The sequence below is a fragment of the Osmia bicornis genome, chromosome 3, assembly GCF_907164935.1.
Source record: "Osmia bicornis bicornis chromosome 3, iOsmBic2.1, whole genome shotgun sequence".
NCBI classification, from domain to species: domain Eukaryota; kingdom Metazoa; phylum Arthropoda; class Insecta; order Hymenoptera; family Megachilidae; genus Osmia; species Osmia bicornis.
Window position 1 is genome coordinate 9,329,312 of NC_060218.1, and position 23,966 is coordinate 9,353,277.

The 23,966-nt window shown below is 38.9% G+C and overlaps 4 protein-coding genes and 1 non-coding gene across 10 annotated transcripts; 2 read left to right on the plus strand and 3 right to left on the minus strand.

Moving 5' to 3' along the window:
* Positions 1-243: 243 nt before the first annotated feature.
* On the plus strand, positions 244-3,380 carry LOC114872466. 4 transcript variants are annotated; one of them, XM_029179684.2, is made up of 5 exons: positions 244-745; positions 903-1,155; positions 1,546-1,762; positions 1,840-1,995; positions 2,883-3,380. In XM_029179684.2, exons 2-5 carry the CDS (start codon positions 986-988, stop codon positions 3,012-3,014), a joined length of 675 nt encoding a protein of 224 aa, XP_029035517.1. In that variant the 5' UTR covers positions 244-745; positions 903-985; the 3' UTR covers positions 3,015-3,380. The 4 variants fall into 4 exon arrangements, with proteins under 4 accessions (XP_029035517.1, XP_029035516.1, XP_029035519.1 ...); XM_029179683.2 differs by having other exon boundaries at positions 965-1,155; XM_029179686.2 differs by having other exon boundaries at positions 978-1,155.
* An 89-nt stretch (positions 3,381-3,469) lies between these two features.
* On the plus strand, positions 3,470-6,013 carry LOC114872500 (spermatogenesis-associated protein 17-like). 2 transcript variants are annotated; one of them, XM_046285007.1, is made up of 5 exons: positions 3,470-3,652; positions 4,697-4,986; positions 5,042-5,123; positions 5,203-5,461; positions 5,516-6,013. In XM_046285007.1, exons 1-5 carry the CDS (start codon positions 3,533-3,535, stop codon positions 5,797-5,799), a joined length of 1,035 nt encoding a protein of 344 aa, XP_046140963.1. In that variant the 5' UTR covers positions 3,470-3,532; the 3' UTR covers positions 5,800-6,013. The 2 variants fall into 2 exon arrangements, with proteins under 2 accessions (XP_046140963.1, XP_046140964.1); XM_046285008.1 differs by having other exon boundaries at positions 5,203-5,396; positions 5,520-6,013.
* Positions 5,888-12,175, minus strand: LOC114872465 (vitellogenin-like). Its single transcript, XM_029179681.2, has 7 exons — positions 12,067-12,175; positions 10,970-11,706; positions 9,973-10,890; positions 8,831-9,881; positions 7,138-8,751; positions 6,633-7,060; positions 5,888-6,572 (listed from the first exon to the last, which is right to left on the minus strand). The coding sequence occupies exons 1-7, from the start codon at positions 12,134-12,136 to the stop codon at positions 6,000-6,002; spliced, it is 5,391 nt and encodes a 1,796-aa protein (XP_029035514.2). The 5' UTR covers positions 12,137-12,175; the 3' UTR covers positions 5,888-5,999.
* A 792-nt stretch (positions 12,176-12,967) lies between these two features.
* LOC114872478 (alanine--glyoxylate aminotransferase 2-like) lies at positions 12,968-20,685 on the minus strand. 2 transcript variants are annotated; one of them, XM_029179710.2, is made up of 9 exons: positions 20,587-20,685; positions 17,259-17,356; positions 17,057-17,175; positions 16,624-16,858; positions 15,108-15,201; positions 14,816-15,024; positions 14,500-14,725; positions 14,029-14,427; positions 12,968-13,317 (listed from the first exon to the last, which is right to left on the minus strand). In XM_029179710.2, exons 2-9 carry the CDS (start codon positions 17,321-17,323, stop codon positions 13,207-13,209), a joined length of 1,458 nt encoding a protein of 485 aa, XP_029035543.1. In that variant the 5' UTR covers positions 17,324-17,356; positions 20,587-20,685; the 3' UTR covers positions 12,968-13,206. The 2 variants fall into 2 exon arrangements, with proteins under 2 accessions (XP_029035543.1, XP_029035542.1); XM_029179709.2 differs by lacking the exon at positions 20,587-20,685 and adding an exon at positions 18,836-18,967.
* Positions 20,686-22,887: 2,202 nt separating this feature from the next.
* On the minus strand, positions 22,888-22,969 carry Trnas-aga. Its single transcript has one exon. It is a non-coding gene; the product is annotated as a tRNA-Ser (tRNA).
* Between the last annotated feature and the right edge of the window lie 997 nt (positions 22,970-23,966).

The following is a 23,966-nucleotide window of genomic DNA, read 5'->3' on the forward strand; positions in this document are numbered from 1 at the left end:
TGTGTATACTGACCATTTTGGTAATAAAATACTGACCGAAAGTTGATTTATATACTGACCGAAAATGGATTTAAATACTGACCATTTAATTTGTTGCCTTTTTTTTTATGGTCGACGATTATCTTCTCTGAACGCACGAAGAAAACAAGCTGATCGATTAAAACTCCCTACGCAACTTCGACCCATTGATCAGTTATCAGTCGAGTGATTAGACAGCGCGGTACACCGATGAATCTTAAAGCCGCCTCTCCAAGTGTCCGCGAAGAGGAATCATGAATGTCGGTACTTAAAAACGAGTCGCATAACGTCGATCTATCTAATCGATGAGTGCCATTCGTTAGTTCGAGTGACCTGAAGAAAAGAAGAGTGAAAGCGGTAGAGAACGGGAATGTATGGAGATGGAACGTGGTCACGGTGCGGCTCCCTTGACCGTTGCGTGCGCGTGTGTTTCGCGGTGTCGTTATCGAGCATTATCGAAATTTCTTTCATTACTCATCGTCGATACACCGATTGGCCCTGGTAAACAGCCGGGCAGCAGCCGTGTTTTCTTGCTCCTCTCTAAAAACTGATACACAGACGTCCCGTCATCCGTTCGCGAATGATCCTCCGTGTCCCACGGCGCGGCGCAACAGCTTCGTCTGCGTTCGCCAAAGTCGACGGTCGTCGATTTTTCGAATCATCCACGGTACCAGAGACCCGTCGAGAACACGCGGCAGCTGAGTGCTTGCGAACCGATAACACACCGGTAAGGGGATGATCGATCGTCTTCTTTTCTTCGCTTCGCTTGTCATCGATAATGGACATTGGCGTACCTAACATTCTTATCTAAAGTGAATCGAGTTTTCTACTTTGACCGACGATGAAATGTATCAATTGTTTAGAATTTTATTTACGATTTTCAGCCGCCCGTTTCTAGTTACGCCAATGTCATTGGAGCTGACATGTGTTTCTTTTTGAATGACAGTGAACGTGTACAGTGTCGATAATGAGCAAGACGGTGCATTACGCTTTGGTGGCTTTCTGGGAAAAGTCTGGCTGCAAGATCATCGCTGATTACCCTGCGAAACAGGATCCAGCTTACAGAGCGATCGCATTGAGCACGGTGGATGGTCTGAAGTCGCTGGAGAACGATAAGATCAGCCTCGATCGGGGCAAGTAAGCGCGCTAAATTATTAATCGTGTGTAATATGTTTTAATTAAATAGTAACTGAGTTTAAATGAAAGCTACAATTACTGGTGGTCTCATTAACGAAAAAACCTCGAATGGATAAAAATACTTATGAATGAAAGATAGTAGCTGATTTTATTTATAATATTCGAACAAATCGTTGAACTTGAAATTCAATTTTCAATCTTTAATTGGGAGTGCAAACAAAATGAAGATACCACTTGAATTGGCAATTTTAATAATTTGTTTCCGATAAGAAATTGATAGGAAATTTAAACAACGTTCTTTCCCTCTTGAACAGTTCTCTCGGCTTAGCTTATCTGATTTCAACTTCTATCCATTGTTTTAAAATACAAAATCCCTTCTTTTACCCACAGATACACTGTGCACGTGTTGATAAGAGAGTTACACTATGCCTGTTTAACGTCGAAACCAGATTGCCCCTCGTCTGCCGCGAAATTGGAATCCTGTTCCCAGGTGTTTTTGGAAAGGTTGCGAAGCATTTACATGGAACTACCAATATTAGCGGATCTCTCGAGAGACCTGTCCAATCTTGCTGTGATTGACCTCTCGAAACCGTTGAAAAAGATAGTGGTACATTCGACTCTTTAATCTGCGAAAGTTGTTGACCACCGGTAACATGGCGATGGATTAAACGGGTGTAATTTCAGGAGGAATACAATCGACAAGAGATCGATATTATTCCGAAATTGGAAGGGGAACTTGCGGAGATTCGAAAGACGTTGATGGATGGCGTTCAAAAGCTCATCGACAGGGGTCAAAGGCTGGATGACCTTGTACGAAAAACTCAGAGCTTGCAAATCATGGTAATCAACAATTTTCATTTTATCACTGCAAAATAATTTATTTTATAAAAGAGACGAAACAAATATAAAAAGTATAAATATTTTTAAGTAATTTTATTTTCTAACATAAATTAATTCTTTTTTAAAAAAGATAATTGTCCCCCTCTGGATCCGCCCCTGCTCGTAACCCATATTTTGTGCAAGAGAAATTATCATTGTTATCATTGTCCAGAAGAGTTCTCGTTCAAGCACGAACGATCAATAAATAGCTCGCGAATACGACCCCAGCGTTGAAATTCATTTATTTTCAACGAGGGTAGTGCGTGCCGTGATTACGCTGTTTTATTTGTACGAGCTGGAAAAGATAGCGGGACCTATTAATTGCTCCAATATCGAGGAACGATTAGACGGGTCGCAACCCACCGAACGCGCGCATCTTTCTCTTTCGTTACTTGGGCATTTTGCTAATCGTTCCCCAATGACGTGGCAATGGGATAAAACATTTGAAAAACTAGCATCGGAGCGATTAAAATTAATGGAAATTTTTCACTTTTCATACGTGACTCTCAAAACGTCTACGTATCATGGTACGAAGATAGATATTAGTGATAGTAACAATGTTTACTAAACTTTGCAATAAAAAATGTTAAAAAAATTTTTATAAATGTTTGCTACATTTTACAATGACGAATTGAAAAAATTTCTAAATCTCTGCGTCGTCAATTTGGCGGAACAAGACTTGGAAGTCTTAAATCCGAAAGCTTACAGTTTAAATACCGTGCGTCGCCAAATCTCCGGACGAATTCTTGGTATCTATAAGAAAGCATGGTGCACCGAACGAATAAACGAAGAGAACGATTTCCAAGTGTAATAATCATCAATTTAACATTCTTGAATTTTCTTTGCAGTCCCGAAAGGACTTCCACGTGATGAGAACAACCCGGAAGAAGAAGAACGCGATGGTGGCCGCAGTGGCAACAGTCACGATGTTCGCCTCCACATCCCTCTTCGTTTTCCTCCTCTACCTCGGCATTCTATGACCATAGACGCACCTTAAGAAAGACAGTAAATTATTTATTGGCTGCTACTCGCCTTCTGTCTTTCGTGTCGAGTGCCTTGTAGACAGTTCATACTTGCATTGTTCGGAAACAGTGACACACTTCGACAAAAACTTGTGGCAAACGTTCAGACGATCGATACGTGACACTGGATGTCAAAATATTAAACAGAAGAATATTTGAAAAAAAAATACAGAACGCATAGACATTTGCAATCTAACAATAGAAATTTCCATTCTAGGAATTTACTGACTCTCATTCCCTAAGAATGAGTATAAAATATGAATAATTACTTTGTTTCACAATTTACGCAACACTTTCGATAATAAAAAGTTCAGATAACTGAAATCTCACTGTACTTTCGTTCTGCTACCCTAGAAATGTAAAAATAAATGTAAACCATAACACATGAGAATCGTGTCAGACGATTTTCACTGCAAAGTCATAGGGCGATTTAAACTCTTGAACGTTCGTGTAATTTTCAGACAGAAAGGTGCGATATGGCATCAGTAACGGAATTCATACCGGACCCCATCGATCTCGAGGAGGATATCAAACGCAGGGACGATCTAGCGGAATCAACCAGACGTGAAAAATATATCGCAGCTCGCAAAATACAGGTTAACGACGCCTGTTTGTCGATAACCTGGAAACGAGTCGGAAAAAAAAAAAAAACGGTGCCGAGATTTCGTGCGGCTAAAGATAACCCCGCGAACGATAATCCGCTGCACGAGTTATCGTCCTTATCCGACGATCCTGACTAATAATAAGTGTTGAATGTCGTAATGGGAGTCATTCGACGTGATATTGAATGCTTAAGGTCAAGATCACGACACATCATCGCTATGCATTATATTATCATATCGTTGTTGGAATTCACGTACGAAATTCACACCTGACTATTCTATTCAGTTTAACATTTTCTGTTTTGTAAATTGTTTTTTTCACACATACACCCTACCGCAAAAGTATTCGTCTACCATTTAAAACAGAATACCTCGTTTAAAATTGGGCCAAATGACTTCAGGTTTCTCGAGAAGCTATATAAATTAGTTTACTAAGAAAAAATTAAAATTTGCCGAAATCGGAAAAGAAATAGTAAAAGGCAATTTTTTAACTTTTTTATATGAACCTGTAACGAAAATTTAAAATATGACATTTGTAAATTTAAGTATGTTGTGTGCATGTTGAAAATTTCATCGAGATCGGTCAATCGCGACTTTTCATCTAAGAACAAAACTAGTCACGTTCTTAGAGGAAATTTTAATTACCTACTTGTAACTTCTAAGCGCATTGACCGATCTCGATGAAATTTTCAGCATGCACATAACTTCTTTGAATCCACGAAAGACATATTTTAAATTTTCATTATAGCTCACATAAAAAGTTGAAAAATTACCTTTTACTATTTCTTTTCCCATTTCGACAAATTTTAATTTTTTAAAACGACAAAGGCACATATCTTATTAAATTAATTTGTATAGCTTCTCGAGAAACCTGAAGTCATTTGGTCCAATTTTAAACGAGGTATTCTGTTTTAAACGGTGGACGAATACTTTTGCGGCAGGGTGTATATCCACTAATCAATGGTGTACATTTTTGCTTTATGGTAAAGGTTAAATTAGATATTTGTAAATATTATAGTTTTTCAATTGAATTTTTAGGCTTGGATCCGCGGTATTCTCACTCGCAATCATTTGCGACTACTGCACAAAAGCGCGATCATCATTCAGCGCCATTGGAGGGGTCATATAACCCGGGTCGCCGTTGACCTGTACTTGGTTGAACATGTCCATCAGTTGTGGCAGAATTATTACGACCAAATGGCTACAAGGATCCAAGCTATTTGGCGGGGTTATTGGGTCAGAAAGACCGTACTCGATATTCCTAAAATGCGGCGCTGGTTGAAAAGCGTTTACGCGAAGAATCAAGAAACCGTGGAAAATATGAGAAAGTATGTTCTATTTCCTTTTGTTTAATGTAAGTTTTGTATGTTTTCTTTTTTTTAGGTTCAGGTATGATGTAATTAAGTACGAAGAAGCTGTCATGGAACGTGAATCGATGCAATGTATATTGTTCATCCTCTTCAAGGTATAGTTTTTATTTTTTTGGTGTTGAGATATTTTAAGGGATCTTATTGTTACTTAATTGGAATATTGCTTCGTTATAGCTGCATCATTTATTAAGAACACATGAACGTCCAGGTGTGATCACCAGGATAGACAAAACACGTTTCACCTTCATCGAGCAGATGCTGAAGTGTTTCGAATACAGAAGATACGCAGGAAGAAAGAGAAGAACCTGTCGTGATTGTCAAATAGATCGTAAACCAACGTTACTCTTAGGAGGAACTTACTACGAAAGGTGTGAGAAAGAAATTCGAGAAATCGAGAGGAGTATCCGAATTGGAAAGACGCCAGTCTCTAGAAGTACACATCTACAATTTTGTTAATCTTCAAAATATTAAAGATTTAATATTTCAGGTAGACCGTACGAGGAAGATGAGAAAATCCAACGAAAATGGAACCAACTAGATCTCGAGGCTTCGATACACGAGAAATACTTAAGAAATTCAACGTGCAATATAGAAATGAAAGAAGTACGAAAGAAAGATTCCTGTAATTTAAAAATTGAAATTCCTTGCACTGGAGCGAAGGATCTTTACAAAGAAATTGAGAAAATGGATTGTCATTTGAATCAACTTCGTCTGAGGTGTCCAATTCACGAACCATCATCTTCATGTTCTACCACTAAAGGTAAACATTAACACAGAGAATTAAGAAGAAGTTACCAAACTAACATGAATGTATATCTTATCATTTCTAAATGATGCAAAAGAAAATAGAAAAGAAAGGTTATTGAAAACAATCGATTTTATTAATACATCGCTTTGCGTTCTAAATACAAAATACTAAACTGCTACAACTACTTAAAAAAAAACACAATTAGATTCTTATCAGATACACATTAGGCCGTGCAAGCAAGAGGAACCTCGAGGGATTCTGACATGGAGACAGCTTTTTGGCTGAAGTCAGGATTAGCGCCTTTCTCGATCCTCTGCTTCATGTTTAGAGATGCCTCGTTCTTGTGTGTACAATAGAATGAATAGTTCTTCGTCGTAGTCTCGGTAGGGGAGCAAGTAGGCGAACAGGAGACGACTGGACGAGTTGTGAAGCAAATCTTGCCGTTCTTCTCGATCACCTTGGTCCTGAAGAGGGTGCAGCGTTTGTTCTCGTCGGTTTGTTTATTCTGATGGTAACCCCAGTTGGTACTTTCCGGGAAGGATTTACCAGATTCGAGGCTGCTGATCACGTTACTCTGACGAGAGGAGATCTGTGGCATGCATATATCCAACTGCTTCAAGGACTTGGCGTTTTCAAGATCTTCACCTTCGCATTGGTCCTTGGTGAGCGTGTAACTGGCGATGAACTGGTCAGGTTGCCTTAGCATACAATTGCTGGGACTGGTGAAGTCGTTAGTGATGTCGCCGTCATAGTTGCCGCACAGACCACGAAGAGAGTTGCGGAATTTGCTGGATCCCTGCGAATGCAATCACATTAAATATTCAATGGAACAAATTTATTCTATGTAAACACTTACCCTGATCAAGATGCGTTTTCCATCAAAAGCAAGGTCCACCTCGAACTTGTTCGACACGATACCAATTGAACGATCTCCAACCTCAAAGATCTCGAACAGGACATCGTCATCCTTTCTCTCCTGGTGGCTGAGCTCACGAGAGATCTGGACCTTTTGTCCATTTACAATAACCTCTGGCAGTTGACCAGTGGGCAGAAGCTTGATCTCATTTTGACCAAGCATCACTTTGACCTCCTTCTGTCCATCCTGAGTGTCCCGGCCGAGGATGCTCACGCTGTTCTCTTCAGTCAGCGCAAGATTCTCCTCGGGTTTGTTTGGGTTCGCTTTAGGATAGGTGGTCATCAAGACGTTCCAGCATTTGCCTAACCTCAGTGGGTATTCCTTACCGTCGAAGGTCTGCGCTCTGGTGGCGTCCAATACACAGGACGCTGAAGAAAGCAACATTTAAATAAACAAATATTTCTTAATTATCTTGACAATGAGAATTGGAAACTCGTATACTTACATTCACTCTGGTCGTACTCTAATGCGTTCACGCCCAGTTCATCAGCTGACAGACGTTCCGTGCTGTCATCTAAAGGATTCATGTCCAGGTCGTTCAATTTCATGTCCACGGTTGGTGTGTGTACAATCACATCAGCGCTCTTCATATCCTTGGAAAATTTCGCCTCGATGTCGATCCTGTTTTTACCGGCGTTCTTCGGTTTCACGAAGGCCATGGTATGGTCATCGGAGTATTGGGTTCCGATGATCGTGATGGCACGGGTGACGAAATTTTCCAGATTCTCGGAGCGGGTGTCTACGGAGAGGTCCAAATCGTTCACCGTCAAGGCGAGGGCTGCAGCGTCTTGACACACCTTGAGCAGCTTGTTACCCTGCTCCATCTGTCTCTTGCACTCCTTCGCCAAAGGAGAATTCTTGATGTCCTCCTTCAATTCGTCGCTCTGTGTAGCCTTTCCCTTAATATTGATCTTCTCACCTTTGGAACAAGTCTCTCCGTAACGAATGTCGATGTCGAATTCCTTCTTCGGTTGGGACAGGATAGCCTCGTCGAAAAACAGGGAATAGGGAGGGTTAGCCATCATCTGGATAGCTGCGCATAGTTCTGTTTTCTCCTCTTCGCTGGGCATGTCGAAGCCCCAGTAGATGAGAGCTCGGTCCTTGGTCTCGGCATCGCTGTTAGACCAGGCAACGGTCAGAGTATTTCGGTTCTTCGCTTCGCCAGGGATCTGGAGTTGAAGGTCTAGCACGTGTGACTTGGCCAGCTTGATACCTTTGGCTGCCTCCTTCAGGAACTGCTTCCTCCGGTCCTCGCTGTTTGCTTCCCTGCTGGTTGGTTCCACTGCTTTGGCGATCGATGACCATTGTTTGGTGTCCTCGGTACCAGGTGCTACCTCCATGTTGGCATAAGAGGCGCTCAAGATTAACGGTTCCTTCAGTTCCTGTTTCAGGTCGATAAAAATGTCCGCCTTGCGGTAGGTGTCGTCCTCGAAGTTCCATGGGAACATGCTTAGTACATTGTTGGTACCCAAGTTCCAGAACTCTTCGTTGGACTTATCAGCTTCCAAATTTATCCTGAGTCCCTTGGTAGTAGTTACCGGCAGGGTGACGGTTTTCGATGTGTCGATGTGCACCTTGTGGGTGCCCTTCTCGGTTTGCAATGGGCGCAGGCTCAAGATGTTGTGGACAGATGTGTATGGTACCACGCTGTAGTGTATCAAACGAGATTTCTCTTCACCCTTAAGTGGCCACAGCTTCAACTGCGTGCTCTTCGTTGGTACGTTGATGTCCAGGGAGACCTTGACGGGTGCGTATGCTTGGGTGTTCACGTCTATACCGGCGATGTAGTGGTGGTGCTCGAACGGTGTGACGAAACCGATTCTTCCTTGGATCTTCCTGGCGTACACTAGACGAACTTCGGCCTTGGCGTTCACGCTGTGATCGCGACCCATCTTAAGTTGACCACTTCCGCTCATCTTGTTGAGCACAGGTACCTTTAACGTGTAGACGAACGGCAGACCAGTTTCGGTTGGGAAACTCAGGGTGATATCGTATGAAGCAAATTTGTTTAGATTCATGTAGCCTCCGTCCTTCATAGCCATCACTTTCTTCACGAGGTCTGTAACAGAAAAAAAGATACATCATTATTACAACTATTAGAATTTTGATTAATATGCAATAATCAAAGAGACACTTACAATTATGCATGCCACGGACATCGTGTCCATCGAAGGGCATGAAACGCGATAGGAATTTCGTCTTCCAAATAAGATTTCCTTCCAACTCGACTGGTTTATCTGTTATGATGTTCAGTTCCTCGGCAATCCTCTCAGCAGGCATCTTCTCAGGCATGTGTTTATCCCTGCCGATCTTGTAAACAGTGTCAAGGAGAGACTGTACGCTGGAGATCATAGCCACTAGTTCAGTTGGGGGTGTCTTGAAGTCACCATAGGAAGCCATGGTTGCTAGATAGAGGGCACGAGGGATGAAAGTGTCGTCACTGCCAATGTAATTGATTACCCAATCGGTAATTAGATTCTTTTCCGGCTTGTTCTGGCTAAGAATGAATCCATGAGAATATTGGAAACTGTAATCTTCGGTATTAAGTAGACTCTTAACGGAGCGAGCTTTACTCGCTAGGCTCGTCCATTCTGGATCAGTCAGATCAGCCAGACTCTCGATGGTAGATTTCACCGCAGAATTAACCTGTTTGTTGGTGTCATAGTTGGTGAACTCTGCCATTCGTTGCAGCATGCTACGCGGGGGGTTAGTCAGTGGCAATAGATAGACAGCCATGCAGCGCACTTCGTGGCTCTCCATCGTGTTCAGGTAGATCTTGTAGAGAACATTGCGCGCCAGTTTCGGAACGTTCCTGGCTAATTTATCCAGGGCGCCGACGATTAATGATCTCTGGAAGACGGACATCTTTTCCGTGCCTTCTAGGTAGGGCTCGAAGACGGAAAGAATCTTGGGGTGACCGATGTTGCCCAAAGCCACAATGTACGTTTGGATTCTAGGACTGTCGCCATCTTCAACAGCGTTCTTCAACTCTTTCGCCAGGAATGGAATGTACTCTCTGACAAGAGTTTGATCGTGTTTGGAAGTGAGGCGCCCGAATGTGTGCACTGGGTAGAGATTGTGGATACTCCTGCCGTTAACTTGGGACTGGTACACCAGCTCCGTGAAGGCCATCAGCGCCGTGGTGTTCAAGGTTGCTGTGTTCATCACTTTTGGATTGGTGGCCAGTTCCTGAAAGATAAAAATTCAAGAATTTTAATATCTTACCTGTGGATTCAAAATTTCATGTTCAACAAATCCACTTTACAATGAGACAACTTACAAAGATCGTGTTAACGTATTCAGCAGTAGGTGCGCGAGCACTACTTGGAAGTCTGGACAGAATGTCAACAGCCTCCATTGTTGTAACATCCCTCCTCTCGATCCAGTTTTTGATGGTCAACAAAGCAGGTCCGGTTCCGGCTTGAGTGATGGCGTCTCTGAATATGGCCCAAGCGTTCTGGTTGACAGCTTGAGTCTTGTCGTTGGATTTCAGTTCGTTCGGAGAGATATGCATCTTAGTCTCAACTTCAGCTATCTGTTTCCTGTTCATGATGCGGATCAGGCTGGTGAGGATGGAGAACTTCTCCAGGGTCTCTTGCGTGACCATGTTGCTTGGGTCCTCCAGTTCGTTAGCAATTTGGAAGACCAGCTCCTTGATGGCTTTCACCACATCAATCTCTCCGGACTTTCCAATGAATTTGCCCTTATAGCCGATGAAGTTAGGCAACAGAGGATTCTGTGGAGCATCCTCGAGCGTAGGTTTAGGCTGCCAGAATTTGTTTTCCTCGCTGCTGGAGATGGAGCTGCTGGATGCACTGGATGATCCACTGCCCCGGAGGTTAGGCTGATTCTTCAGCGCTTCCTCGCTCGAGCTGACGGAGCTAATACTGTCGGATGTTCGAACCTTTTTCGGGTCTACCTGTCCGATGCCTTGACTGGGTCTGCGTTCCTCCATGTCCGAGAAAGGATTGTCGAAGACGTAGACCAGGTTGCCAGTGGATTCAGGGTTGCTCGGCGGAGTTAGAGGATTGGAGATCTTCTTGACATCAGCCAGGGTGAGGTTCATTTTGTTGACTACACTGCCCTTCTGGTTGTCGTACAGTCTGGGACTGATAAACATCTTGCTGGTAGTCACTGTTGATTGGATGGTGAAGCGTTTCAGGTTACCTGAGATGACGATCCTGCTGGTGGAAGATTTCTACAACAAAATTTTGAAGATTCATCGTTAGTACATCATTATAGTACGCTTAGTCCTTCTGATAGATCTAAATACTGACCGAGAGGAATTTTCCATTCTTGTTGGAACCAGGTTCCCAGTTGGTCTGGGCAGTGATACCAAAGTGGTAGTTCATCCTCTGATCGCACCTGTCGAAGTTCTTCGTCTTCAGGATGTCGATGTGCAATCCATCGCCTTTCAGTTCGGGCTTGGGTACCAGTTCCGGTTTCATATGGATCACGTGTTCCGCTAACGGAGTGATGTCGTAATGGACCTCGCATTTTCCACTGACGGTGTCTTCCATAGACTTGAACGATCCGTAGGGTTCGTTGTCATCAGGAATCTGGATGCTCGGGTCCTTGACCACATCCTTGATAATGTTCTCGCCCTGGGTGTCCACTTGGAGTTGGCTGATGATACTCTTCAGGAGATTCACCTCCCAGGTGGGCACGTCCTTGTCCACGATCAAATCCACGATCACGCCGTGTTTCAGCTTGATCTCGAACGGCTTCTCGGAGATGGGAAGTTCACGCAGATCCAACATTTGATCGGAGATGTGCGATTCCCAGCCCTCGGGAAGGTCCGTGTGGATTCGAGCGTATTGGCTCGATGGCTTTGATAATTTTGCTGTTAACCTGTTACTGTCCTTGGCTTGGACTGTCAGCAATCCTTTCATCAAAATACCGGTGTATTGCTTCGATAGTTGGTCCAGACTCGTGAGCGTGCGACTTCGTACCAGGTAGGTGTACTCGTTGCCACTTTTCCAGCCATGTTCGTAATCGGCGGATACTAATCCCGCTGTGAAAACAAGGAAGATATTATATTAGTTTAGAATTTCAAGTGGTATCGTAATTCAAATTCATGAGTCGCAATTAAGGTTCCTATACCGATGGCGAATAATTATGGAGCGTCGATTGGGGTCATGTTTATTGTGAACTAATAGAAAATTTATGAAATGATAAATTTAAAACATCGGTGTCTTAAATCCTGTATAATTGAATAGTTAATGAAACTTTGAATAGCGTTAATGTTATACTAATAATATAAGATAGGGAACTGAAGATTTTACTGATATACATTTTAATACGTTCAATCATTTTGATTGTAAATGCAGCAAGGAAAATGGCAGTTTGATCTAAACATTCCGTTTTCACTTACCAAGCACTAGAAGGGTCAATGGCAGCCACATATCGAAAGCCGTAACACACACCAGAAAGTGACGAGACATTGGATCGTCTTAGCGGCATATATACTTACATAATGTCAAGTCAGCGAAACCGATCATTGATAGGAAGAGACTCGGTGAACTTACGGTTCCATGTACCAGAACACATCACCCTGATTTTTTTCCTCAACCTCGGTCGTCTGATAACCGGGTCACCATTTGCTTTCCTCTTTGATTTAATACTATTGTGCTTTGTGAAGTTTAGCATTAAATGTGTGTAAAAATTCGAAGTGCTTTTTGTATAAGCCAGTAGATAATGAAGTTAATAATTATATATTTTGATATAAAATGAGGAAGACCGTGACATTGTGATTAATGAATTTTTTCTTATTATTTACATACCAATGAACATTTTTATAAAAATCTTAAGCATAATTTGTCTGCATGTACGTTGTAGATGATTACAATGTATCAAATGCACATATGACGACACGTGGGGTCACAAGTTCAAAGAGATAATAAATATTTTACAAACATATAGAATACACTAGAAATGCTTTCATGTCCAATGTCGCTATCTTTTTTTTTTCTTTCACACGTTGCAAATGGTAGCCATTTGTCTATAAGTGGTATAAGGAAAATAATCTAGAACTTGTAATTAATTGTAAAATTCAGAGTTAAATTACTACAATAGAAAATTTTCGAAATTTTGCCAAAGAATATAATGAAATTACTAAATGATTATATTCTTAATTAATAAATTATTAAAAGACATTATTATTTCTTATCTAAAGGTATTTAAAAAAAGGAAATTGTAATCACAAAAGGCACAATGTTATTCATTGGTTAATAAATGTGGAAACTGAACAATATTATCAAATAACAAGACAGATATATGTAAAAATAATATTTATTAGAAACGTTCTCTCGTCAACATGCTGATTTATCATGAATTTTAATTCTTAATTCTAATCTCTCTATTCACTCAGTTATTTACATGTACATACAGATTCTCAATTCCAATAACATTCGCCATAAATAGCTAAACAGTAAGCATTAAATTCTCTAATAATAATACCTTAAACTTATCGCGGAAAATTGCGTTATGATAAATATTTTGGTTAAAGTAATCATTAAGTGGCACGAAGAAGGAGCGGTTTTTCAGCTCTACAGGTGTCATTATCCCTATCGACGTCCATTTGCGAAATCGTGGCCTTCAGGATCGTCGTTGGAGCCTCGTATTTCTGAAACAAATAATTATTTTATCTTGAAATTGTTTAAACTTTATTCGAAACCTAACAATTTTAAAAATCTTCGAAGCCTAAATGTCTTTAAATCTTGCCTGCTTAAAAATTTCTTTCCTCTTCTAATACATGTTACATAGTTTCCATATTTTATCACTTTTTAAATACATAAACATCGGCAGTGTAGTTATCACAATGTCTCATACCATATTCGGTCATCACTTTGATAATTAACATGTTAAAAATGCTAATCTGAGTACTAATTGACATATAACTATGTATCTATACACTGGTTTACCAAACACGTGCTTGCAACCGATGAAAAAATAGTACACGTGCTTATCAGACGGATGCAACCTCTTATCACATCCTCGCTGCACCGTCAGACGTTCTCGTCTTATTTAGAAAAATAAAATTTGCTCTTCATGCCGGGACATTACGACATCCTACATCCGGTCTTCACGTCGGTTTCTCACACGATTACATAGTTGCAGTGATCATCGAGCGACTGGTTTTATTGAAAGTGAACTCTCAAAGCACAAATGTTAAATGTCACAGTGAAATTACAGTAATATTATTATGGTAAATGAACGTGGTAAATGAGAAGCATGAAGTTGAAAATTAACAAATGATATATTTAATAATTAATGTTTTAATGTGTTTGATTATAGATTTTAATTATTTTACTGATTTTCATCGAATGAAAATTACCTCTTCAACACCGATATCCACCTCCTCGAGGACCTCATCGAGCACAGACACAAGGTGATCCACATTTTCAACAGTAAACACCATTGGTGGTTTCAATTTCAGAATATTGTCATCTGGACCATCGCTACTAATTAGAATCTTCTTGTCCTTCATCCTGCTGACCACGTGTTTAGCCTCGGTGGTCGCTGGTATCCTTTTCACCCTGTCACGGACCAATTCGATACCAGCGAATAATCCAACACCACGGACATCACCGATGATCTTCCGTCGTTTCGCCAACTTTCTCAACTCTGTCATCAGATACTTGCCGACTTTCAAAGCGTTCCCCTGGAGATTCTCGCGCTCGATCACCTCCATCACGGCATTCGCTATGGCGCAAGACACGGGGTTGCCGCCATACTGAAATAGGTAAACATGTGTTTTAAGTCTCTCGATTAGGAATTTTGGACAAATTTTTATTTATTCAATTACCGTGTTGAAATATTCAATTCCGGTGTCTTTGAAGCTTCCAGCGATGGCAGGGGTTGTGATCACGGCGGCCACAGGGTGGCCATTGCCCATGGGTTTTCCGATGGTGACGATATCCGGTATAACATCGTCGCCATAAAGTTGAAAAGCCCACACGTGACTGCCAACCCTTCCAAAGCCAACCTGAACTTCATCAGCAATGCAAACACCTCCGCTCTCTCGAACGTGTCTATTGGTAACGTATTAATATTAATGAACAGCTATACCCTTTTTTTTAATATTAATATTAATATATTAATTGAGAATGTGAAAAACGTACTTGTACACGTTCCTGAAATAATTCTGTGGTGGTAGAATCTGTCCACCAACTGACATCAAGCTCTCAGCGATGTATGCACAAACTCCTCGCCCTTGTTCCTTCAGATTTTGACAAATATTTTTCACGTCATTGGCATACTTCACCCCAAGATCTTCGCCAGGATAGTCAATTTCACGATACTTTCCTCGATAAACGTCTGGACAGGGTGCCTGCGTATTGCACACATTTTTCATTATTTATGATTTTTATATTTTCATAATTTTATTTTAATAGTTGTTAGAAAATTTCTCACCACATGGACCCAGTCTTTCTTTCCAGGACCGTTTGGCTTGTTGAACTTGTACGGGGATATATCGATCATCGAGGTCAAATGTCCATGATAAGCACTAAAATCAAGAAAGAACAACGTTGAACGAGAGTTACCTCCCGCTTCCGTGTACCTTCTACCATTAATTCTAATTAACGTTGTCCTCCGTCTAACCAGCCAGCTGAACGGTCTTTCACATTCAATCAAACGAGCTTCCTGGAAATGTTATTTTCTTCTATTCTTGCTCTCCTCTTCGATACACATGTTGGATGAAAAAAAGGTAACTTTGATGATTTCACAAAATATAAATGCTTCACACTAGGAGCTTCTGTGTCGATAACAAGGCAAAGGGGAATATAACTCAGAACACATATGAATCTTTTGATTACGTTACGTCAAAGGGTTTAATTATCAAAGTATCACTTATTAATAATTATTTGTATAATTTATTCTTATTAATCTCTATAAATTCCAAGGAAAATTTACGTCAACTACCCTTAGGGAAAAAAGCGATGTAGGGGGAAAAAGCCTCACCAGAATCATAATTTTGAGAATATTAAAGAACAAAAATATTGTTGCAAAAATTTGGAAAAATGTTTACATGCTATCAGTGATGGGATCTCCTAAGTCACTATAAAGTTATTTGTGACGGTTCCAATTTTTCTCAAATATTTTTTCAATTAAATACCGTCTACGTTATAAATTTTATCTTAAGTGTTTTGACAACGTAATCTGACTAATTACATTTAAATCAATGTCGAGCTATAAAAGTCCCCTTCACCTCCGTTCGCAACACGCTCTTCGCTTCGTTTTCAACATTCATCCGCTTCCATATGGACGTATCCCAGATCGAATCCTCTCTAACACAGTATAAAATCATGTACTCGTTTTTCTCATCTTCTGGTCCTTGCTTCTTGTCATTCGTGGCACGTACGTGTCACCTAAAACGACAATAGCTTTACGCGACCCGAGGAAATTCGTGTTCCGTTCCCGTGGTCGGCTTCGTTCAACGATGTCCCATACGTCGTTCCACGGTATCTCGTTCGTTTCTTTGACGAATGAACGGACTGTAAACAGGCAAAAAAGAAAAGCCGATCGATTAGTCAGTCGATCGGATGTTAAAATTCGTCTGACAAGGAACATGGTAGCCTGAAACAATATCGTCTCTCTGTATCCCTTACACCTTCTATTACTCTAGCAAGAGGAGCGTCATGCATTTGTATCATTGCCAAAAGAATTAATTGGAGGTTCCCAGCTAAGCTTCGAGCCTATGGAAAATTTTGTTTCGACAGACTGGGATATCCGAAAGCAGCGTCCTGTTAATCGGGGGGATGTATCAATTGACAAAAAGGAAACAATAATTTTGCTCTATAGTTGGTTAAGTTGATAAATAATTTTAGTTGGTAAAATTGCACTGGATAAAAACAAAATTATTGTGCTTCTTTTTTTAATAATTTCTTTTTTTTTTAATAATTGGTGGGATCCTCGTGCGATCACTTACTGATCCAAAGTGATGATGTCCTTATTCTTCGTGTGAGTCTGAGCGAGACGAAGAGCAAGATCGTTAGCCTCGCTGCCAGAGTTTACCAGGAAGCAGACCGACAATGGTTCCGGAAGCAGCGAAGTCAGACGTCGAGCACAGAGCACCAAGTTATCATGAAGGAAACGGTTGTTCGTGGAAAGCAAAGCCATTTGCTCTTGGCCTGCACGCACCACTGTTGGGTGACAATGACCCACTGCAATCAGATTCATTTATTTAATTATCAGTGAATTAATTCAACGAACTGATTGGTGAGTTACTTTAATTATCTATTGATACGAATGGATTGAAACTTTGCTATAAAGTATCTTTGTTATAAGAAATTTGATGAATGGAATTTTGCAATATTTTAATCGTAGAATTATAAATTATTTTGAGTAGTTGTTTGTCGTACCATGAGCAACATTGTTGATACAGTCCAAGTAACGATTCCCTTTTTCGTCGTACATGTACTGTCCCTCGGCTTTGACGATCTTCAAAGGATTCGATTTGTAGAATAATTTGCATGCTTGTCTGGAAAATAATTATTTCACTTACATTTTTATATGTATATTTGAATTATTACAATTGAAGAACGTTATGGATTGAATATTTACCCGACGTGACGTTCTCGAAGACGAATCGTTTCCGATTTTGGCAACTGCTCCAAACCCTCAGCCATATTAGAAAGGGATTCTGTATCCTTTATAGATTCCTAAAAAGACAATATTAATTGCAATTAATTTTTACATCTTCACCTAATTTTATCGAGCTTGTTTTCTCATTTCACATTTATCCTTGTTTGATTAATATGAATCAGTACTTAAATCCCACTTGCTCAATTTGACTTATGATCTTCGAGAAATTTGTTATATTCATTTGAACGAAAACAGTTTGTTTGCATGTTTGTCTGGTACATCTGTTATCAAATCAAATTATCAGGAAGGCAATGAATATCAGATTTTAGATTTGATATAATTGGTACGAGAACAGCTTGAACAAATATGACTTCCAATTTGTTCACTCCTTTCTGTTAAGAGTATTAAATATTTTGCAAAATATATATAGGAGTGCAAAAAACATACCAGCAAAAAATAAATTGTGAATGATAATCTTTTCATGAAAGTACCAGTATCGGACATTCCTCATGGGGTAAGTAATTTTCCACCGACCGATAAGCGTACGTGATTGTTACAGGAAAATAGTAACGACTCGAAATAAATTATGATTTTTAAAAATTCGTATTTATATTCGCTAATCTTTTTTTCCACATTAACATTGGAAGAATTAGAAATTCATAAAATTGAATTTATAAAAGGAAAACAGGTTCTAAATCGAAATAATATGTAAATGGATTCATGAAAATTGATCTCAACCACATGGTTAGTTAAATTTGAATCAATTATATTGCAGAAAACGTGACCAGCACTAATGTGTTTTTATAGAACCAAGCAACAAAAACAAGTTGCAACAACAAGTTATTTATAACGTTCAATTTGTTTGAAATAGAATTATCACACATTTATCTTTTCAATCTACTAGTAATCAATTGCAGAAATTGATAGTAAAAATAGAAGATATTTTTTAAAATAAAATTTTTATTTAATTAAATTTTAAATCACAATACTTAACAGTAGGTTTTTCTTCGTAATACATACCAGAACATATTGTGTTTTTTAATGTAATATTTTGCAAAATAATATTGTACTTAATATTTAGCTATTTCCATTCGTTCGTTATCTGGCAATATTCCAAACAAAATATTATTAATACTCTACCACTATGTTTCCTCAAAATAAAATAGAAAACAATCCTGCCCTATTCCCTAAAATATTTTTCAAAATAAAATCTGACTAAATTCCCTAGTAATTTTATTTAAAACTTCAAAACTGCACCAAACAGATCACCAACATCATCTTCCCGCGCAAAATTTAATCCCGTCCGTTGAATAAAGATCAATAACATCCCTTTAAAGTATCCTTACGAAGGAACCGATAAGAATAGAAAAGGAGGAAAAAAAACACGAAGAAGCTTAATGAATTACGCAATCAACACAGATGTTTATAGAAAGAGTCAGGCATGAAACATTAACGACTGATAAGCAAGAGGAAAACTTAGCGCATGTAAAACATTCCGTTATCGTATAACGGCCACGTGAGCGTTTTCTGAACAGCAGACTCAACGGAGATCATACCTGAACTTTTGGATAATCGTAAGTTACGGTTCCTCGACTTCTGAATGCAGCCGTCAGCTGAGTGCCGCGACCTACTCCGGTGACGTCATATATAGAGCTCGCCAATTGGCGGAACGCGGGCGGGGAGCTGCGCGCGCATTGTCCTCTTCGTCCTAAAGCGATATTAAAACACTTTGCCCCCACCCCTGCGACCCGTCAGCTCCGCGCGCCACGGCTCAGAACGCGCCAATATTTGATTGATGCTTATTCTTTTATAACCGACTTCGAAAAAGAGGAGATTACTCAATTCGATCAGTATATATGTTTTTTTTTTTCTGTATGTTCACCGATTACTCCGAGATGAATGGACCAATCGGAACGAAACCGTCTTTTGCATCTTGTAGGGTATATCTTCCGATTGGTCCCATTAAAAAAAAATTTTTCATTTTCGATTTCAATGACCTTTTAATATCTTGTCGGGGGCATGATTCTGAACAACTTTTTCATTATGTATAATTAACGGAAAGTTTCAATTTCCGAGATATTCGTGAAAAACTATTGTTACTACTACATTGAATTCTACCTACGCCTACGTGTTTCTACCAGTGTATGAGTTAGCATGCAGTCGCCGATTCTCTACTGTTTCTATATTAATATACATATGTATACTCTGCAAGGCATGTACCGATTGCGATGAAACCTTTCGCATTTAATAAGAGATATTTCCGCGATGATCCCACTTGCAAAAATGTATGGAACTTGTTATCGTTAAAAGCTATCGTTATTGCAATTAATCAATAAGAACGGTAAACCACCTTACGACATCCTACAAATTGTACTGCTCGTTCCACTAAAAAGCGTGGAATAAAATAATTTTTAACACAAAATACAACTGACTTCGAAATGCACTAAAAAATATGAAATAATTTCTATTTCATTTATACAAATACCCAACAGCTATTAATAAAACCTATTTACTCGTTAAATAGTATACTAAATACATTTCAACCTTTTCGGAGGCGGCGAAAAATTAAAAATACCCGAATATACGATGCTACCAATAACAGTTTGATAGGTTGCCGACACCTGAACTAGGATCTTCCTAGTAGAAGAAAAGTTTTTAATTTTGCGCCGCCTCCGAAAAGGTTGAAATGTATTTAGTATACTATTTAACGAGTAAATAGGTTTTATTAATAGCTGTTGGGTATTTGTATAAATGAAGTAGAAATTATTTCATACTTTTTAGTGCATTTCGAAGTTGGTTGTGTTTTTTGTTAAAAATTATTTTATCTTTTTCTACGAACACTTACATTTCCTAACGTTTATCCCTCTCAGTACTATACAGGTAATAGAGTAGTTGGTATTTAGAACGCATAGAAACGAATGCCAACAATAAACTTTCATTGTTTTCTTTTATAATTGACGATAGGAATGTTCCAAAGTTACACGTTAAGTCTCTGTTCGTTTTTTGCTACATACAATAAATTCTACACCTTTCGAATCCTAATGAACTGGAAACGTATCGGGATAATAAAAATAAACACACTTAGATAGAACAGTAGATCTATGTTATTTGACATTGCAAATGATGTTTACCAATGTTAAATGATACATACAACTTTCCATTGTAATGGCTCTGAAAATAAAACTGATTAAGGTAGAAATGGTATTTTTACCACGAACAATGGTTGAGATATCGTGGAATAATATTAGTAGCGCTATTATCCTGACTATTTTAAACTGCTATAATTACGAAAAATTATAAAAATTACCACAAAAATGAAGGTTGATGGTAGTACTGGCACTTCACTGACCGTTCTGTTCGTAATTGTTACTGCCGTGACGTTATCATTTTACACGAAGCAATATATTCTTATCTCGTTGTGTAATATATTATCAGTCAAATTTCGCAATGATGAAACTATTCAAAATTATCAAAATTTCGAAATGCAATTTACTAAAACGGATATAACCCGGTGTATTCGAACCGTTTTCGTCAGTTCGTTTCTAGTACAATAGAGAAAGGGATAGGAAGATAATTGTTATCCAGTAATTTATCACAAGGTTAAATTATGTAAGACCATTAGAATTAAGTTTGACTTCTTGTGCGCGATAAGAATTGTCGATGACCTAAAACCGCAATCTAAAACTATTTTATAGAAAATTAACAAAATTTCAATCGTGAACTTATATACATATGTATATAAAATAAGTATTATGGGCCATCTGTGACCCACGTGAAACGCTGAGTCCAGAAAAAAGTCGCTAAAACTACTATTAATGATTCCATCCAAAGTAGATCGAGCTCGTATACAAACATCAGCTGGCATTGTGAATAGAAACAAAAGCAGACTTGAACACATTCTGATCGTCTGTTTTTGCAATTAAAATTTCCGATGGAAAGTTTCTCAACCTGTTATCATCGTTCGTGATAAATTATCGCGACGAATTAACGAAGACAATTCCAGTCATTGATCTCTCGTTTGCTCTTCAAACAAAACTTAATTCATTCGCAAATTTGGGAAACGACATCAGTAAAAAATGATGTTAAAAATGGTATCTCTGCTTCAAATTCACAAAATTGAATCTTTTTTTTCATGAAATCACTATTTTTTTCATTATTTATCTTGTGCATCCATTAATCAATCGCGCAGCGTTTGATCGACGTTCAGAATTGTTACAGACCACTTGGGATACTTAAAAATACCGATTCGAACAGACAGGTTATTTTCTCAGACGGTGTTCACGAGGTGATCGCGTCTTAACCAACATCTATGCTCGCTTGCAATTCGCTGGATCGCAGAAATTTTCCATTGCACGAGATTATCGACTTGTGCTCGTTTTCCGCTGACTGCTTTATCAGCGACACAATGTTTAAAAACGATTCGAATGGAAACACGTGTCGAGGTACTTTGGCTAGAAAATAAAAATCTAGGAGGAAAAAGAATGGGGCATCGATTGATTCAAATGAAGGATGGATGACAAATGTCGGTGAAGGAAACGTGTGGACGGTGACACGTGCCGCTCGTGGACGACTGTGATACGCACGTGTTAGCTATTATCATGACACTGCTATTCATTTGATACGTCTGCGACCAGCCTGCTTTGATTGCCTTTGATAAACACCAAGACGCACACCTTCAATTGCGATTCTGCTCAAATTTCTTACCCTTCAAAATTGAAAATAACATTGAAAACTTTCAATTTATATTTTTCAGAGTAGAAATTAAAATTTAAAATTTGTGAAGCCACTGCAACTTCCATAATCTATATATGGATTAATTAGAATTTTCTTTAATTTTTTCTCTTTTCATTAATTTATAGAGGAATAGTATATGCTTATATCAATTTTATGATGCCAGTAATTAACGATCTCCACGGTATTAAATATTCTTCTCTCTATCAGAAATGATAGAACATGGAATTCGTTAGAACTGGGCCGCTGATAATCACGTGCAAACTAATTAAAAAACCAATCACACTCCGTACATCGCCATCAACAAATAATTGTCCAAGAGACTCGGATAGATAAGGGACGTTCATTAACCCTACTCATCCCGTATCTACCATTCCCTAACGAGACGACTTTTTTCTACCTCTTTTTTCCCTTTTAAAAGCACCTCGCCATCAGAATGCGCGGTACTTTGGCGCCTAGTAAACAGCTTCCTGCTTTGGAAGTTATGCAAATTGTAAATTGTTTCGCAAGACTCCATTGGCTAAACGGTGTTTTACAGAGAAGATTATACATTCTGCTTGCGTCAGAGGTCACGCGATGCGTACTTTGTCGTTGATAAAGTTCACGATGATAACAGCCATAGAGAAGCGGGATGAACTCGGACCGACTAGATCCGCGCGGGAAATGACTAGATGCGGTCAAAATCATTGACCATTTATTGAATTCAATAAAACCGTCTATTATAGCGTATGATAGCTATTGACCCTGTTATTGAAAAAATTAATAATAACCGTGTATCTCTTTAACAATATTCGATTTGTGGTTTAAAAACTGTTAAAAGTAACGCTGGAATAAAAATTACGTAAAAAGAAGTAAAAAAAATGTATCCACAATTTTTCGCAGTCGGTAGGACTCGAACCTACGCTCCCAGAGGGAATCTGATTTCTAGTCAGACGCCTTAACCACTCGGCCACGACTGCTACGTTGATTGCGTTCATTTTCATTTTACTTCCGGGTAAAAATTAAATACAAATAGATTATTTCTAATTAAATTGTTGAAACAGTCTAGTGTAATAGTAACAGCAATGTAATAGTATGACGCAAGTTGATGGTAACAACAGATTGCTTCGATATATCACTGATACCGGATGAAGCCTTTGGTGGTGTCATGCGTTAATTATAAATTAATTGCAAGATTAATTCACAAGTGAAAAGACAAAATTTTGATTCCCTTTGATTCTATCTTTTAGAAATCAGTCAAGGTAAGCACAAGACCGAAAAATGATTAAAATAATTGTTTGATAAAGTTATATTTAAAAAAAAACCGCCATAAATTAAATATCTTTAAAAATCGATCCCTGCGCCATCTCTATAACAACGGCTGAAATTACTCAACAACTTACCGATGGATTTTTTTTATTGATAAAGACAACTAGGTCTTTACAAGCCCATGTGCCGGTTTGTTGAATATAATTTACATATTTTTATGCGTGTCAGTGTGGAATGTGTCGATACAAACAAGTATAGGTATGTATAAATTAACTACAGAAAAATATAACATTGTTCTTATAGCTAGTCGACAGTCTTCTTACTAGGATCCTGTCTTAGAATTACTTACAGTCTATAAGAATTAAAATCAATTATAGTCCGCGAACGATTGATTTTTTTAAACTGTGGAACCCTATCGCTTTCTATCGGTAATCGGCGGAAGCGACTTACCGACTTATTGGTCAATCCTGTCTTTACAGTTTGAAGATTATTGAAGGAATGCGGCGTTGAAAATTTCTTGATAATGGACATTTTCTTCATTACCGACTTCGACGCCGGCCGCCACATGTTTCGGAAGATCGATCGGTAAGTTATTGAGTAGCTTGAGCCCTGTTTAAAGAGATGGCGCTGAGGTCGAATTTTAAAAACATTTCATTTACGCCGGGGTTTTTAAAATACAAGCTTATCAAACAATTATTGTAATAAATT